At 39.5% G+C, this 19,480-nt stretch overlaps 1 protein-coding gene across 17 annotated transcripts in view; it reads left to right on the top strand.

Annotated features, from left to right (window-relative positions):
• Positions 1-18,639, top strand: part of PSD3 (pleckstrin and Sec7 domain containing 3) — a 553,221-nt gene extending 534,582 nt beyond the window's left edge. For 15 of the 17 annotated variants that reach the window (XM_017963724.4, XM_035270118.3, XM_078347355.1 and 12 more), the window contains one exon: positions 10,006-18,639. In XM_017963724.4, the coding sequence (XP_017819213.3) occupies positions 10,006-10,221 (216 nt within the window). In that variant the 3' untranslated portion in view covers positions 10,222-18,639. Of the gene's footprint in view, positions 1-9,812; positions 9,957-10,005 lie in introns of those variants that run through there. The other 2 variants (XM_078347353.1, XM_078347361.1) reach the window with 1 other exon arrangement.
• Positions 18,640-19,480: the final 841 nt, after the last annotated feature.

Raw genomic sequence — 19,480 nt, forward strand, 5'->3', positions numbered from 1 at the left:
AGGATTTCCTGGAAGGACTGACCCTGTCTCATTAAGACTGGCATTAGCCCTTTTGGAATTGTGAGTGTGACACACAAACTGTCATGAAGAACTCTGGGAATGTGCTTCTGAGGGATGACTCCTGGTATGACCTCAGGAAATTCCAGTGCAATCAGAAGGAAAAGCAAAATGTAAACCAAAAGATTAAGTACATGCCCTATATTAAAATGTCACCATAACAAGCTACACTTTTTTGTTTGTTTGTTTTAGAAGATGTAAGTTATATAAGGACAAATTTAATGAATGACAGACTCTTACCCTTAAGCTAAATGTAGTGCCTTATCCAGATAGCAGTACTTCTTTAGCCCAGATTACTTATCTTGGGTAAGTAGAAGCTTAACTTTCTATCCTTGTGTTTCAGAGGCTAATTTTTTTTTCCACTTTGCTGAACGACAAACTCTGTAATCCCATTAATCCAAACAGGATGTGTTTTCTTTTTAAATACTATACTCAGCTATAGTCAAAACCATCACAAGGCCAAGCTGGGTGAGAACTTTGGGAATAGCCAGAGCCAGAAGCCTTCTGAGTGGCAGATCTTTGTAAGGTTGCTCTGTTTGTGGATTGGAACTGGACAGTTTATTTCTTGAGTTTTCCACCTAGAAAATAAAATGTGTGATATTTTCTAAGTAAGCTTTGTAGACTTAAATAATTTTGATTTTAGTTTTGAAAAGGAAATGAAAAACTGAATACTTACACAGACTGAGTTTAAAGAAAGGATTTTGAAAGCTAGAGAAACAGTATAAAGAATGAGAGAAATCATAGTATTTTAAAATTAGTTTTCATCAGGAATTGCATACTCTTTTTAACAACTCATTTCTCCTCTTTCTTCTCCACAAAGATGACAGTGATGTTATTTAAAGGTTAAAGCACCTGCTTTCTACTCCTAGTCTTAGTGACTGGTTGGGCCCTGACAAAAGGAATAGCAGGGCCTGGAGGTGGGGAGCTTCCACTGATGATCACTCTGCTCTCCTTCCTCTCCAAAGGGCCTGTCTGGGAAACTGGTAGGGAAGTGACGAGTAAAGTAGGGCTGAGTCCGCAGTCAAGAGCAGATTCCAAGAGAGCTTCATGGGGCAGGGCATGGGAACAGAATGCAGACAAATGAAGCTCTCAGAACACTTTCTGCAGACCCAGTCCTCCTGGACTGTGCTGGTGTTGAGCTCTTGGCTTCTTCTGATTGTATCATTATATTAAAAAGTAAGCTTTTTAATTTTAAATTTTTTTAAAAAGTTAAAGTCTTAGAGTTCATTTAGAGAGGAGTAGGGCAGAAAGGAAGAATGAATCAAGAGAACAGCATTCATACTTTCTTTGGATTTCCCAGAAAGCCACGAACACCTACTATATAAATAAAAATGTGTGGTTATTTGCTATATTTAGGCAGTAGGTTACAACTGTATTCTGGAGCCTGATATGACAGTAGCATGGGGGGGGGACAAAAGCCTCAACATCGTCTTTTTAAAAATGTAACTCCCAGCATCGCTTTCTTACAGGAACCCTGTTTTGAATGCAGTTGCTTTCTTAAGTCAGTAGGTAGTGGTAGGTGGGCCACCTGGTCAAGAAGAAAATCTCTGCAACTCAATTCTGCCATCATCCCATAGTACCAGAAGGGAGGTGAACAGTCCTTACCTGAATAAGCGGTTCCTTCGGAAGCTCCTTGTTTTGTTTGTTTCTTGGTTTACTTCTTTGTTTTTCATTGTAGAGATGAGGAGCAAAGTGTTTTGCTGTGTACGTGACATTATTGCTTTTCTGCTCATTTTGTCTTAAAATGGCCTTTTGCCCTGTCGGCATGAGAAAATGAAATGTCAGGAGGAAATGTATTCTGGATTTGATTGCTAGAGCAGTGAGGTCGGAATGCAAATAGGAGTAGTAAGTTAAAATTGCGGCCCTATTATATTTTCAGTCAGGTTGTTACTATTGTATTCATGTATCAGAGGTCAGAAGCAGATATTATTCTATTAAATGAGAAATAAAATGGTATGCAGGGCTCAGGAGAGAAACTGTTCAGTGAGATCCATGTTAATATGTGTGGATGTGATTAAACTGCTTTTCAAAGAATATCATTAGGTGTAATTTTTTTAACACGCAATTAACATTCAACTTAAGTAGCAGCTTACATGGTCTTAGACACAATAATTTTTCTTTATCTCTGGTAGGCATCGATGCATCAAAAAGGCTTTTGTCCTACATATTTAGGAAATATTTGTACAGATAATTGAAGATCAGCTTAATAAATAAAACAGCAAAAAAATATAATAAGGAGGTTACACATTGACGAAAGAATTTTACTTTAATAGACAAGCCATTAAACACAAATTACCTTTGGCTCTTGGTGGTCACAAAAGGCTTTATGAAAAATAGCACATTTTAATTAATTAAGAGAGAGCTTACAGAATGGGCCAGGTCCCAGGAAACAGTACGTAGATGCTTGTCAGCAGAGAGTTGCCGTTGCAGTTGGATTTAGTAAAATCCCATCCCAAGTTTTTTTCTCATAGTGGAATTATATTACGCTTATACTGCTGGAACTCTGTTTACCCACAGGGTATAAGCGTAATATATTCCTAAGGAAGGAAGTTGAGTGTGCAGCTTTGAAATTATTTAGAATTGATCTGAGAATGAATCTGCAGAGACAAAGATAAAATCTTTAATAACATAACCAAAGGTAGCAAAACTGTCCCTAAGGCACACCATTTTTTCTGGAACTATCTCTGCCCTTGTAAATGAAAGACACATACCTGAAAGGGCTACATATGAGACTGAACAACAATTTAGGAGAATGAATTAAGGCCACTGTTACTAGTTAGAGGCATTGTCAGCAACAGGCTACCTGACTGCAAGACTCTTCTTTTTACTGCCACAGTGCTTTCCACAGACTCATTTTGAAACATCCCGTCTCATTTTTAATGTGCCCTTTATGGAACTATGTTCATTCTTGTGTAGTGATTACTTTCTGGCATGAAATTATATTAGTTAAAACATCTTCTTTTTGTTGTTTCATCTTCTCTTTTCTACCATCTGGCTGTAAACATTATCAGAGCGAAGATATAATTCTTCAATATTGTTATTATTTGTTCAGTACCAACAACAGTTCCCTCCTGAATTCATATGGATGAGGCTAATATCCTCTCACCCAGGGAACTTAGAATCTTACCTTAGTATGGAATTATGTATCCAAATGTGGATACATAGTATGTTACATGTCAGTTCTGATCCTGATATATTACATGTCAATTTCATGTGAGAATGATCAGGCAAGTAGATCCTAGATATAAATTATCCTTGACAAATCCTTACCTTTTTAATGTATGCTTTTAGAATATAAATGTAGAGACTTCTCTTCATGTTGTAATGAATTGTAATGAGACCTGGTAATTATCCAAATGAGTAATCATTGGAGTCCACATACAGTGGTCCAGTTTCCCACTTTATTTTGAAGTTCAAAGTGGGTAATAAAATCTATTTTTTATATACTACTACATGAGGATTCTTAGAAAATGAGTCTGTCTTTTATGAACCTCAAAAGCATAGCATAACCTACGTTTCTCTCTAAAGAGAGAGAGAAAGCCTCAGTCCTAAACAAGGCGGCTGCTGCTTAGTGCACCACTGACGATCTGCCATGTACGGCATCTTGACAGCAGAGAAGAGGATGTGGCAAAGCCTTTGCCATGTAGTGGCTTATGAGCTTCAATACTGACAGGGTCTCATACCTCAGCATTTTTGTGAAAAATATAATTGGAATGGTGGAATACTGAAGATAAAGGTTTGTTCCCAGAAGATCCTGAATTAGGAACACATCAGTCATCTACCATCAACATCTATATCCATGTTATTTTTCTTTTTCTAGATTTGCCATATTATGTGTTCAAAATATATTTTCTGCCATGGATGGGAAAATGTGTTCCTCTTCTTTCTGTTCGTGTACTCAGTGATGCTTATGCCTTGTGCACTGTGTGTTCTCGGCCCCTGGGGGTAATTTAGTAAACAAAAGCAAAGTCCTTACCTTCATGTGATGGTATCTAGTATGGGGGGCAAAGGAGGAAATAAAGGGGATTTTTTAAAGTAAAATATAAGGCTGTCAGATGGGGAGAAGTGCTCAGGAAAAAAAGTAAGAGTAGGTGTTCCAGTTTTAGATCTGATGGCCAAGGAAGGCCTCAGTGTCAAGGTGACATTAGGGTGAACACCTGAAAGAGGTGAAGAAGGGGACTGAGGAAGTCCTGTGGGCTTCTGGAGGAAGGGCTTTTTGGACAGAGAGAATAGCAAGTTCCAAAGGTCCTTGAATGGGAGTGTGTTTGCCATGGAGGCAGATCCAAGCCCAGGAACCAAGAGATTGGGCCAGGGTAAGCGGGGGTGGCACATGGCACAACTCAGGGTTTTCTAGGCCATTTTAAGGATCCCTGGTTGAAAAGGTTTTTAAGGATGAGAAGCCATTGGAGTACTTTGGGCAGAGCTAACACATTCTGTCTTGCATTTTAACAGGGCACTGTCTTTTGAGAATAGTGCATGTGGAGGGAAAGAAGGGAACAGAGAAACCAGTCAGGTGGCTGTGGGAGGAACCCAGGCACAAGGTGATGAGCTCAGTCCAGACTGAAACTAGGAGAGGTGATGAAAAATGGTGCAATTCTGAAGACAGATGAAACTTGCTGACAAAAAGAATGTGAGACATTACAGAAAAAGAAGAGTCAAGGAACAAAGCTTTTATTGTCAAATTTCCTTCTTCACCACTTAAGAATTATCCCTAAGCTTTCTCTCTAAGTACTAGAATGCTAATCATTTCCTAGAACCTGAAAGTGGTTACAGACACAGATACTGGAAATAAAAACTCGGAGTCACAAAGGAAGCAAGCACTCAGACAGTGAACCTCTCGAGAAGACAAATTTACTTCTATAGAAGGGTGTGTCTGACAGACGGAGCAAAGGCAAGAGCACACCAGACAAAGGAGAGTAGGGGTTCTTATCCCTAACGCAGTTGACCCTAGCTGCTGTGTTGTTCCCCTACTGGTTGGGGTTGGACCGCACAATCTAAGCTGAACGCTATTGGCTAATTTGAGTGCAGGATCATGGATTACAGTGATGGGAAGAGCAGTTTTGGCAAGAAAGGCCATTACAGCAGGGAGGAGTGGTTTCTTGGCAGGCATACCCAAGCAAGGCTGGGCTGGAGTGGTTGATAGATTGGCAGACAAGATTACCTTTAGACAAAGAACAGGGAAGTAGGACTTCAGGACAAACAGTACATGGAAGTAAAAACTCCTTGGAAAAGAACACCTCGTTCATATCAAAGTGAAACCCTTTCAAGAGGAACAGTCTAAACTACTTATTTCTAACACAACCATACCTGAGATGTTGCAGGTTCAGTTCTAGAATACTGCGATAAAGCAAATATCACAATAAAGCAAGTCACCCAAATTTTTTTGTCTCACAGTGTATATAAAAGTTATGTTTACAGCATACAGTCATTTGTTAAGTGAACAGCAGCATTATGTCTTAAAAAATATGTATGTACCTTTTTAAAATACCTTATTGCCTTCCAGCTTCTATCAGAATAGCAAAAGAACCTGCTTTTATAAACTGTCCTAGCAGACTTCTACTTACGTGTCAGGAGTCAAATCTAGGCCACATGGCAGCAACGGAAACTAACAGAGACAAGGTTCATCACATCTGCTTTAAACCATAATTCTTCTCATGGGGCTGGGCACATTGACATCCTTAATAAAAATTGCAGTTCCATTAGCATGAAAGAAGAGGCTATTCAGGAAGCAGGAAACAGCATCTGCAACAATATGATTTATCAGCTTCTTCGGTCCAGGTTGACCACCTGAACACTGATCATCATTTTCAGTCTCTGTGCTGGTTCATCAGACATTTAAAAAGTAATTTATTAATAGGCTGGGTGCGGTGGCTGACATCTCTAATGCCAGAACTTTGGGAGGCCAAGATGGGCAGATCATAAGGTCAAGAGTTCAATTCCAGCCTAGTCAATATGGTGAAACCCCATCCTAACTTAAAAAATTAGCTGGACATGGTGGTGCCCACTGTCATCCCAGAGACTCAGGAGGCTGAGGCAGGAGAATCACTTGAACCTGGGAGGCAGAGGTTGCAGTGAGCCAAGATGGCGCCACTGCACTCCAGCCTGGGCAACAGTGGGGCTTCATCTCAAAAAAAAATAAAAGTAATTTTCTAACACACCTATTGCTGCTGCTTTACTTTTTCTTACATACCAGCTTTCACTTAAAATTTAAATTTCACAATTGGTCTTAGGAAAAGAATTGCAAATCACATCTTCTCTGAAAGGAAGAAAGGAAATAAACCCTCCCAGTGATGCTGTTGCATAGTTAAGAAGTATGACCTTCCTACTCCCCAGAAAGAGAATACAAGGAGAAATCAATGAAGAAAGAAATGTTAAAGTTACGTTTCCTTCCATTGCTCTCCAGAGCATCATTCAGAGTTTTTTTACTTTACTCTAAGACAATCTTATTTTGTCCCCAAATCCTCTGGATAGCAATTTACATATGTGGATGAGTCTGTAATCCTAGGGAGACATGGCTAATACCTGCTGAATAGTCCTGAGATTAAAGTTTTTTTAAAATGTTTTGAAGAGGCATATTTGGTTTGGTTCAGTAAAATCTAGACTCAGAGACTGATAAATGCAAAGCTACATTACTGGGTTTTGTAATGTCTGTCCCTATAAGCCTTTTTTTAAATCAGAAATGGACCACAGCATTTGCAAGCTCATCAGCCCTCAGAGGCTTCCTTAACAACAGGGCAGTCTTTGTTTTCTGGTCCCCTTACCCCCTTTTCTCTGCTTTGTCTTTTATTTTGGTCTGATGACTCATGCACTGCCACACCTCTGTGCTGTGCCTTTTGTTTGTTGATTACACAGTGATGTAATTTATTTGAGACAATAGCTTTGCTACTAGAGCTGAAAAATGAGAGGATGGATGGTTTTCCTTCATGTATTTTTCAGGTGGCTCTTCCCAGTAGTATCAGTTTCTTCAAAGACTAGTGGGAAACTGTCCCTATCACCTTCTCTTCTTTGTCACCTTTCAAGTGATCCAAAAAATTTTTCTTCATTCTCTTTTCATTGTGTAAATGCTCCAGCTTCATGAAATTATATGCCTTACACTGATTTCCTGAATCTACTTTTAAACTGCCTTTAGACTATTTTACTAAACTTTGTTCCTATTGGGGGTAGTTCTTTTCTGTATTTTAATCTTGCCACCAAGGCAGTTTAGGAGTAGATTAATTAATAAATTCCTACGATGAAAAGGAGTTTTGAATCCTTTATGTCCTATGGCTATCATCTTGTTCAGTCCTCTCGTTTCACAGTGCATTACTGATGTGTGATCCTAATTATTTATTTTTTTTTTTTGAGACAGAGTCTCACTTCATCGCCAGGTGCCAGGCTGGAGTGCAGTGGCTTAATCTCAGCTTACTGCAACCTCCATCTCCCAGGTTCAAGCAATTCTCCTGCCTCAGCCTCCAGAGTAACTGGGACTACTGGCGCACGCCACCACACCCAGCTAATTTTTGTATTTTTAGTAGAGACGGGGTTTCACCATGTTGGTCAGGATGGTCTTGATCTCTGGACCTCGTGATCCACCCACCTCGGCCTCCACTTTTTACTGGAAGATGCCCTTATGAAATCATGTAGCCTTCAGAGATAATGCTTAGCTTGTTATTCTTTGTTTTATTTTGTTACTTTTTTATTGAAATTGGAATGTTTATTAGTGATGCTTTAAACTGCAAGTAACAATACCTGATAAACAGCGGTTTAACGCATAGGATATTTATTATTCATACTTAACAAAATTCTAGAGGTGGTAGCCTTAGGGTTGGATCTAGCTCATCATGTCAACATGGCTCTCTCCATCTTTCCACTTTTCCTCAGACCTAGCATGTTGTCCTTTTTCCTCATACTTACTGCTCGTGTCACAGAGCAGCAGCTTTAGGACTCATGTCCATGTTAAGGAAAGAATAAGAGGCTAGGCCAAGGCCGGTGGATCATCTGAGGTCAGGAGTTCAAGACCAGCCTAGCCAACAAGGCAAAACCTCGTCTCTACTAAAAATACAAAAATTAGCCAGGTGGGATGGCACATGCCTGTAATCCCAGCTACTTGGGAAGCTGAGGCAGGAGAATCACTAGAACCTGGGAGGCAAAGGTTGCAGTGAGCCAAGATCACACCACTGCACTCCAGCCTGGGTTACAGAGTGAGACTCCATCTCAAAAATAAAAATAAAAAAAAGAGAGAGGCTAACACCAGTGACTTCTCCTCTAAAATCTGTCCCTTTTATCAGAAAGCAAAATCACTTTCCCAGAAGCCCCCCAAAAGACTCTTCCTTACCTCTTATTGTCCAGAATATCACATGGCCTATCTTAGCCCCAAGAGAGACTGGTAAAGTATTTCTAGTTTTATCAGTCTTTGAAGTAGAAGGTACGTAAGAGTAGAGGGAGTTGAGAATGGCCTTTGACTAGCCAAACAACAGTGTCTGTCAGAGTAGTCATCCTAAAATCTATATACATATCATCAGTATTTTCATACCACTGGAGGTCATGTAGCTTAAGATCCATGGGTTTTGAAGTCAGATTGCCTTGGTTCAAATCCCAGTTTCATTTCTTCCTTACTTTGACTTTGAACTTCTCTTTGCCTTTGTTGCCTAAACTGTAATACAGGGATGATAAGCTATCAGTTGTGTATGAATATTGTATGAACGACCTTGCCTCGCGTGTAGGCACTCTATAAATGTCATCATTGGCAACCAGCACTCAGCATCCCACTTGGATACTGGCCAACCCCAGAACACACTGAATGTCTAACAGCTTTTTTCCATTGTTAAACCAAACAGCTTGAAAAGGTAGCACTTCTAAATTACTAACTTAAAACTGACACATACAAAACCCCGGTCTGACTAGAAAAATCCCTAAGATGGACGTATAGTCAAAACAGAATTTGCCTGCCTTTGTTGGGACAATTTATAACTGATACGTTCTTTGATTTAGAAATAAAACACTTTAAGCCTTCTGTAAATTCTTCATGTGTTGCGGCAGGATGGTGGAATATTTATTTTGACCAGAATGTATCAAATCAAGAATCTGAGACCCTTCTGTAATTTGTAATACATATATATACACATACATATGATAGTTCTATGTAATGATTTGTATAGAAACTGGGGAAAAAAAGTTCCAGAGCTACAGAAAAAGAAAAAAAATCTTAGATATCCAAGCGACAGGGGAATTAAGAAACTGTTTGAAACATAGTAGGTACTCAGTACATAGTTGGTGATGAATATTGAGTGAGAAAAGCATCAGAAAATAATGTGAAATTCTGTAAACTTCATACTGTTCATAGCAACAACTGTTCATAATAGCCAGAGAAGTGGGTAATCCTAGCAGAAAAGCAATGGAGGGTAACCTAGAGCAGCTTCTAGAAAGTGGTATGATCTCATAGGGGACAGGACAGGAGGTTTGCCAGGGAATGATCCCTCAAGGCAAGCCTTTGTAAGGTTGCAGGGAATTGGAAAAAGAATAAACAACCATATCCAAGCTGGTTTCATGTGAGGCCTGGATTACCTGGGGAGGCTCAGGTGACTTTAGTATAGAGCCACAAGAGCCATATAGCCACCAAAAAACAGAGGTGACAGCTCCTTCAGCTTAAGACCTTTCTCATGCCTGAGTATTCTAGGTTCATGGTTTTCCATCTGGTAGCCAGTAACTCCAAGTTGGCATTCCTTTAGAATCTAGAACAAATGAGAACTAAAATTCTAACTTCATTTCTTATCTAGATAAGCATTCAGTCAGTCTCTGTAGTTGCCTCTCATCTGCCCAGTAAGCGCTCAAGTAATTTGTCAGTTTGGGAAATGAAGCAAGGTCTTCAACAGCTATTCACACTCTCCAGGTGGGTAATACACTAGGTGTGCTGCACACGTGCATTTTGAACAGTTTCTGACTGCCATTGTTCTCCGGCTTTGCCTTCAGAAAACCCGCTATGAAATATATGTCAGCATTCTCAAGGAAGGAGGCAAAGAGCTCCTGAGTAATGATGAAAGCGATGCTGCAGGACTGAAGAAGTCGCACTCAAGTCCTTCGCTGAACCCAGATACATCTCCGATCACTGCCAAGGTGAAGCGTAACGTGTCAGAGAGGAAGGATCACCGACCTGAAACACCAAGCATTAAGCAAAAAGTTACTTAGAGTCCATCTGTGGCCAGGAAGTGCTGGTCATGGAGCAAAATAGGGTTTTTCAAGATCTTTCTGGTAATCAGTGAATATATTTAAAAAAAAAAAGTCTGTGACAAAATGGTGCATTAGTAATTTTTTCTATTGTATATTTTTGTTAGTTTCTGTACAGATTGTCTCTGCTCTTGATTTCTTTTGCTTTGATGTTTTTTGCAACTTGATCGCTAATGCACCTGTTCTGTGAGGAGGATGGGATCGTGATTTCAGAATGAATTATGTATCCCTTCTCTTTCAGTTTTCTCTTGTTTGCACTCTGCTCAGTTGTTTCACGTATTCTCAAATCAACTGTTAATCATTTTTTTAAGGTTAAAAAATTGAATCCATTGTGAAACTCTTAACTGGACAAACGTACTTTAGTAAATTCTAGCTGGAGTTAATATACGCCTTTATATGTGAAATCTTGCCCAGTCACAGAGGTAGAATTGAGCACTCACAGATGCTCCAGTAAGAATCATAGTGCTGGGAATCTAGATGCTCCAGTATGAGGCAGCTTCAAGTGCAGCTTAGCACTTACTGTTGAGATCGGACCCTGCTGGAAGCAGGGGAAAGGAGCATGAAGATTACAGGATTGAGAACTTAAGGAAGCACATTAGCTTGCTTGAAGTGCTGATTCCATTTCAGCCAAGCAAGGGAAAGAGGAAGTGGAGTCATTTTGCCTTTGAAGGTTGAGGGAAGATTGATACCCAGTTAATTTTGTTTTCTAAAGGATGGGGGCAATAATCGGCCCGTGGGGAGCTGCAGCAGTAGGCATGTATTCAGTCTGCAGGAAATTGTTACCTCACTCCCACAGGGTCTAGACTAGAAATCCATCATCTCTGTCACTGATATCCTTCCATCCAGGAATAGATTGTTTCTTACTCTACGTGTGTGTGTGTGTGTGTGTGTGTGTGTGTGTGTGGGCATGGGGTTGTGATACTGAGGTCTTCCTTCCTAACAAAATAATACTAAAATGAAACCCCTTTTGTTCTTTCCTTAAGTCAAGACAAAATAATAGAGGAAAAAGTAGCTGTGGTTGTTCACAATGGATATTGATTCTTTAAAATATATCTGAAAGTAATAGTTGGAATGAATCGTGGTTGGAAAACTGAGGAATCTGCTGCTTGCAGTTGCAGGGGAACTTCGTTTATTCTTGTCTGAGTCTCCTTGATAGCCACATCACTCTGCTACTACTGAACTTTCTCCTAAAAATAATTTATCTATTTTAAATTTTTTCTTTCTTTCTACTCAAAATAGTTCTATTAACCTTACAGTCATGAACTTGTTCCAGTTACAGTCCCTTTGAAATTCAAGGTGGTAAACCGAATATTCTCTTGTAGAAGAAGAGAAAGGACTGAAAGTTTAGCCCATTGAGACTTAGACCTTTGTGATTTCCTAACCTTGAAACTCTGTAATCCCTTAAGCTATAATTTCCACAAGTGGCACAACTTCAGAACTAATAGAATCACTTTGATTATTCTTTTTCCTCCCCTAGAAATTTTCTCTAGTTCTACCCAGTTTATTTGTTGAAGGTACTATGACCAAAGAATCAGCTGCTCTGCATGAATAGCATGGTTCTAGTGAATTAGAGAAAGCCTGCTATAAAACTATGGTAGTGTCTAAGTGGTATGTTATTATAATGTACTAGCATTCATTTACAGAATTATTTATTAACATTTACTTCCTTCCCCTCTGTAAATGTCCATATTTGCTGGTACCCAGAGAAGGGTTACCTTTTTCTAAGGTTGCGGTTGCTTGCTTTGTGATAAATATTTTGCCATACCTTTGAAAAAACTCACTTTTAACTCTCTGCCTTGTTTGAGTACAGGCAATAACTAAATTTATGTTTCAGAACTGTAAAACTAACAGGATAGTTACCAATACAGCTCATGTACCAGATTGGTTTTTTAGCTGCTCACTGAATTGAACATATCCACAGCAAGTTATCTTTCTTCCTGGTAATCTAAATTACCAGGATATTTGTTTTCTGCCTAAATATTTATACTAAGCAGAAGGGAGAGAGGTACCTAGCCCATGTCATCTACGAGCTTCAGTAACTAAAGAAAAACGAACCTCCCTGAGTGGCTTGAATGTGTTTGCCCACAGTTTATGTCTATGTATATAGAATGTCTGTGTGTTTTACTTATTTAATATACATTGAATGGTACCTTGCTACAGTATTTCTGACATTTAGTGTAGTCTTGAAATACTCAGCTAGCATCAGCACCCCTATAGCACTGTCCGTGTCATATGACTCACTAATATTAACTCCAGGGACTTCTAGATATGCTAATAGATCATTGGATACGAAGGGCTCTTTTGAAGCTTCAGTATACCATGTGTGCATAGATGATCTTTAAAACCAACTTTAAAGGTTCTTTTGTGAGCCAAGATCTCAGACTGCCTTAGCATGATGCTGTCCATCTTTAGCACATGGGCTGAGAACACCTCTTCCCTGAGGCTTCTGGAAAGTTGCTGTCTGCCATGAGTGTATGAAGGAGGCCAAGAGTTTATGCTATGGGAGGAAACAGTCACTGATTTGACTAGATTCTGAGAGTCTGACTCATTGCCAACCATATTTTCTTTTGTGATAATTTCTTTCCTGTGGTATCTACCCAGAAGAAATTGAGGATGTTTCCTTTCATAGCTGCTCCAAGCCTGTTGCCCAATTCACGGTACAAGGGAGCACCCCTTCCCTTTCCTCTGAAGGTACGCCACCCACCTCCATCCCCCACCTCAGCGCCCAGGCGCCTTGGGACTTCCCTCCATGTGATAAGTCATTCTTCTTCACATCAGTATGCTTCATGTTAATTTCTAGTATAGAAAATCTTGATAGTCATCAGAATACCTTGGTCAAAGTCTTGTTGCAAATTGACCATACAGGTGGCCCATGTATAAAATCTGAATTTTAGGGGTTTGTTCCCACCTCTCATGTCAGCTTTTAAAGGGAGGTGTCTGGGATTCCTCATTAGCAATCAAAATTTAATTACTAGGATGCAGAGTCCTTACCTTATTGCCAGCCCATAGGCATTTCTGAAGTGCACTTTTTTGAGACATCATTTTGCTAACTCTCAGCAATGTCTAATTAAACTGAGCAATACTTTTGTGCATTTTAATTCATCTCAGTAAAACCATGATGGGGGAGAATCCTCTGATGGAAATGTAGTCCCTGGATTACATTTTTTATTAACCTTTTTTATTGCTCTTAGATGAAGAGAATAGAAAGTATTTTGTGGTGCAATGGTCTTGTGCCAAACACAATACCTTCTGTGGTTCTCCATCTGTTATCATAACCTAGAAAATGAGGACCAGTCCCTAGACAGAAGTGACATGAGGAATTAACTCTGGAAAAGGAACATCTGGCTAGCTTTCCAAGGCTAAGCTAGGTTTGTATTTCACCCTGTGGCCAAGCTACGGAACTTCTGAGGTGGTGGAAGAAATCATGCAACCGGCAGGGAAAGAGGGCACGGTCTAAACACAACATTACACTGAACTTTTCTGCTGTCCTTTGCTTGTTGCTCCCTCTATCATATAAAGATCTGGGAAGGCTGGAAGGCAGGGCCAGCTTGTCATGAGCTATACTCTTCTCTTTTTACCTAATCATTGACAATTAGAAGAAAATTGACTTTAAAAAATTTCTCCATTATCTTACTATCGAAACCTTCTTGGGTTTCGTTAATTGTCCTTGAATTTGAGTTCCTTTGGCATTGTTCCTTGTAGTCATCAGTTAAGCTTATTTCATCCTAAATTCACATGAAGTTTAGCTTTGTAGGTTTTTATCTCTGTGATTTAACTCTTTTGGACTTGGTCAGGTTTTCAGCCGGGTTGGTAGCCGCCTCTCTTAGTTTAAGCAGTGAGTCATCCCTTTACTTTTCCTCAAAGGGCAGAATTTTTTCCACTTGTAAAATGAGCACTGAAAAACAAAGAACCAAAGTGACATCCTAAGAGTTGTTAAAACTAAAGTCTAGTTTATGAATCGTTGCCCAGGTTGGGGCTTAAATAGTATCTGCTTTTGTCTCAAAGCATCTAAGTTACTCCATTAGAAAATGGTTAATTCAGTTTTGCAGGCAGATGCACCTCTGGGCCTCCTACCTTGCCCCATAGCTTTCTGTCCATCTTTTCTTCCAGGCCGTGCCACTGCTCTGCCACAGGTCAGCAAATTTCTTTCCACCAGTCTTATAACACCTTACATGACCAAGTCATCCAGAGATCATCACAGAATAATCCCGTGATAGATTATTGGTAGCAATAGAGAAGTGCTTTGTCACTGACTTTTCTCTCAGATTCCTTGTCCATCTCTCACCCATAAAAGAAGGACTGAAATCCAAAGGCATTCTCCTTTTGTACCTACAGTATCTAGAACCCATGTGGGCAGCCTTCTGCTTATGACAATAATTGGCCTATTGCATGCAGGAAGAAGGTCTTCATAGAGAGAATGTCATTGAATACTTGAATCTGCATGACAGTTTGACTTGAATGCAACGGCAGGAAAATTTTGCAAGTTACATAATTGTATATACAGTAGGTTTTCTTAAGTCTCTTCAGTTCATCCTATGTAATTTATGTGTGTAACTGTAGTATCGCAGGCTTTTGGAGAATATTCTTACAGATAGTATGTCAGTCGTCAAAGAAAATGCTGTCACCTGCCATTGTTGTATTTGTGGGTATTTATAGTTGTATGTATGTAAATGCATCAGTGTGTAGATTGCGTATCAGTATATGGTACATGTACATCAAAATTACTTTTGTCCTTAATAATCAGTGTGATATGAAAAGCAAGTACAACCTCATAGGACTGATTATATAATGAAGTTGTTGAGACTATATATAGTAGTATTGTTTTATTAAACTTAAATTCAAATAATATTTTGATTAAAAATTTTAATAAGACTTTATGCTAGAAAATTCTGTCTTTGAGCTTTGAATCACCAGGGCAAAAATGACTTTGAACTAACCTTGTGAATCTTTTGCAGCGTACTATGTGCAATACCAAGAGGATAGCTCCCTGTAATCTGGGAAATACAGAAAGAAAAGAAAAAAAAAGGCAGCCTGTGCAGTCTTAGTAATTTTAGTATTAAGAGCACTTAAAGTCATACTAACAATTTTGGGCTTCTTACAAAATGTGATGCTTTAAAGCACACGTTCTTTATTGTTATTGTAATTAGTCCATAAAAATATAGTTTTCAGAGGAATTAAGTACCCACCATATCATTTATGTATTTGTGTATATTTTATGGGAGATCAACCACTCTCCTGGTGCCGCATCCGTGCTCACTTTACTTGGAAGAGATATCACAAGCACTGAAGTGTATCAGGGCAGCCCAGGATTGGGTACTGTATCCTAGGTTTGCAGTTGCACAAATTAGCATCTAGTGTCACAGGTAAAAGAATTTCAGGACCAGGTTTAAACTTTATTTTAAATATTTTTATACTTAGGTCTCTTTTTTCTGCCTCTCCCCAAAGAAGAGCCACTGGCCTTAGTTGTTTGAGCTTACTGCTTATATTATAGAGTGTAAATAGATAACTAGAGACTAAAATTTTATTAACCAGCATGTTTGGTGTATTTAACTCAGTGACTGAGTGTGTTTGAATGAGTGGCTGAGTGCAGTGTCTGCTGTTTAAACACACTGCCTCATGTCTTTGTAGCTGATTCAGAGAGTTTGAATTGTGGGGTGGGAGACTAACTTCACCTCCAGGCTGCAGTAATGTGATGGTACTTACACTTGAGGGTTTTTTTTTTTAATTAACTCTATAGTCTCAAACTATTTTTGCAAATATATCATTTTTCCTAATTGGTTCTTGACGTGCAGTAGACTGGCTCTGTGACTGATTGGCAGGGTCTTAGTTTTGCGAGAGTATTTCCTTTTAAGAATTACTGTGATCTCCAGAAATAGCCATTTGATTCAAAAATCACATAGAAAAGGAGTAGGAGAAATAAAAAGTTTCATTTTTGGGCCTTAACCATTTGAAATGTTTGGACTTTAACACAAAGCCATGGAGGTTATAAAGCCAAGAAACCATCTGACATGGATAAGAATATCCATAGAGAGTATATATGCACATCGATTTTAATGCCGTTAAGATAATTCTGTAAAACTGTAGGAACAAGAGTAATTAGACCAAATTGAAGCTTAGGGGACATTAAAGTGTGCTTTCCATTTAGAGTAACCATGCATGTGCTTAGTCGTCTACTCCTGAGATTCAGAACCAGTTGACTGTCCCCTTAGATGTATAAGGAGAAAAGTTGACACATCTGGGACCTCTGACATGTGTACACATGCTTGCACACATGCATACACAGTGAATGTTTTAAGTTATACCAACAGAAGACCTTAAGGTGCAAAGAGCCAGAATACCCTAAAGAGGTGATGAACAAAGGAGGTGAAAACGGCATCACAGATGTTTTCCAAGGGCCAGGGTGGAATCTGAGCTCTAGTGTCTGACTTCGAGATGCATTGTATTTTTAACACATAAGCGAGGGGATCCGTATCACATTCTTTCTTGTGGACCACTAAATTGAAGGCTTTCTTGTGATTTACAAGCAGCAGCTACCAGCATCTCTCCATAGCCTGGGTGAAGTCCCAGAAGTTGGTGTGCACCATTTTCCAAGGTGGCAGAGCTGCTTGCTCTGCAGATCATTCATTCCCTTGAGAGAGGAGTACAAGTGAAGAAACGATGCCCTTCCTCTAGGAGCACTGATATGGCTTGTCCACACTCCCCTCTGAGCTGTGCTGGTAAGAGAGCTCGGACTGAACATGCTGAGCAGTTGAGCACTTTTCCATTAGCAACGACAGTGAGGATGGAAAAGGAAAGGAACCAAACTAAAATGCATTTCCCTTTGCAGGGCAGAGAGCTAAGCTCTTAGGAATACTGTTATAGAAATAAGCACCCTAATTTCAATTCCTGAAAATGTTGGTTAATGGAGAGAATTTTGGAGTTTCACTTAACATTTTCCCATCAGTCCACATAAGTCTTCAGATACTCTTAGAAGAGTCCAGCCCAAAGCTCGATTAAGGGCCACACTGCAGGTCTGAGGCTCACTGCTCCGAGCCCTGAATACCAGGGCTCTGCAGAGGGTGTTGATCATGCATCATCTCTGCAAAGAGGAGCCTCTCCCCCAGCCACCACTTTACTCGGGCTTCTACTGAGCAGGACAGCCTGGGTTTCAAATGCCACTTCCCGTGCTTTAGGAATCCAGGTATCCTGATAGCATGACCCTGCTGAGGCAAGGTATCAACCCTGAGAGCGACTGAGTCACTGAGTGTGGCACATGAACAAATGCCATGAAAAAGATTCTCTGAGTGAAGCTAATGCCACATATTTTACCTTTGCAAAAAGCAAACTGGCACGCTGAGTTCTAACCATAGATGGATGATATCTTTGCCTCCACACCCAGATTCCTGGAAATGACTAACATTTCCTTTCTGGGGGAAGGGTCAAGGAACACTCAACTGCTAGCTTAGCAGCTTGCTCACTCAAGATCAGAGCTGTTAGGTAGAGGCCTCAGCACCTCCCTGCAGCCTCTTGATCTCAAGTTTTAGGACCCATTTCTAGAATGGAAAAGTACACCAGTGAAGAATTCGTATTTGTCAGCCTTGATGACCATAGGGCAGGCAGAAGGGTGGTAATTTGTATCTTTTAATATAAAAAAAGCTTTTAACTTTTCCAGCCTATTATAGTAACTGGGTTATAGTCACTGTGGCTCAAACTTATTGGCATTGTGGAACATTACCTTCAAAGTTTTCTCCACCAATCATTTCAGTTCCATTGCAGTCCTGGTGCCATATGTCCCCTGCAAATTGTGAAAGTAATTAGTGACAAAATAGCAACCTGCTCCTTTTCGGTGGCCAAACTGTCAGCATTAGCAGATCTGGGTAAGCTAGCGGTACTATAACACGTATGGAAACCTGTTCCTCATCACCACCTACCAGATTCCAGAAATGCCATCTTCTAGAAAACGATGGCATTTATGGTGGTCCTCTTTTGAGTGGAACAGTAATCTGTGTGGATATTGTTAAAGTGTTTAAAGAATATTTTGACAATTAAGTTTACATTTTACAATTGCTTTATTTTTTATTAAAATAGTTGTATATAAATATTACCCTATTTCACTGTTGTTAAAGTAAACATAAACCTTGTAGACCAGTGAGTCACCTGATATGTATAGAAGCTGTGATATATATAGTACATTTATTGTGTAAATGTTTATGAATACAACTGTTCCTGTGTTTTTATAAGTTGGGGATATTTTGTTGTTTTACAACAACAAAATTTATTGCATTTAAATGGTTTTTATGTAATAGAAATCATGCAAAATAGTGAAGGATTTAAAATATGTATATGATATATGTAAATGTACAAACTTTAGAAAGAAATAAATCCAACAAATTTCAGTCATTTGGGGAAATGTTCTTTTTTGCTTCTTTAAGCAATTATAATAGTACCTTTAAAAATCAAAACAAATGACACAACACCCTGCCTGCCTCCATTAAAAGACCAACCGCAAGCCCGACTTTGAAAGAGTTGGCCAGAGTGGTGGCATGAGGTGGTGAGAAAATCAGATGACACTGTCTCACCTCTGCACGTGTCTGTGAAGATCTGGTGTGTGTACTTCATTGACCTGTGGTCTTCATTAAGGGGCTTTGAGCAGGGGAGGAGGAAATAAACTTTTTGAAGCAATTTCAAAAGCCATTCGCATTCCCACTTATTTCTCATCAAGGCAAAGAGACCATGAAGTTGGTTATTGTCCTAAAATGCAAATGCTGATCTCCAAATCACTGCTTTATTCTGCCTGGTATGTACCTTTGTGCTCTTTTCATCAAACCTAATGTTAAAAATAACATCTGTTGACTTGGAAAATGAAAAATAAATCCCATTTTAATCACTTCTAGGTATTGGAGAGGATGTCTTATGTTGGGGATATGGACTTTTTGAAACAAGGTCACCGGCTACTGCCTCTTCAACACAGATGAGCATGCTGCCTGGCGGAGATTTAGAATTGTGATGGTGTGTAAATCTCAAAGACATAAAAGCATCGTGGGGGTTGGGGGAGCTATATCCTTACCGTCCCTTCGCTTTCACTCCAGCTCCCTGTTTGGAATGTGAAACATGTCTTAAAGACCACCAGGCTGGCTGAATAGTAGAAATGAGAGGTTTATTGGCCATATCAGTTTGAAAACTGGGAAAAGACAGTCTCTGAGGTGTGCCGAAGGTGCTCTCTCTTCAAAGAGGGAAGGGC

This window comes from Callithrix jacchus, chromosome 13 (genome assembly GCF_049354715.1).
Source record: "Callithrix jacchus isolate 240 chromosome 13, calJac240_pri, whole genome shotgun sequence".
NCBI classification, from domain to species: Eukaryota; Metazoa; Chordata; class Mammalia; order Primates; family Cebidae; genus Callithrix; species Callithrix jacchus.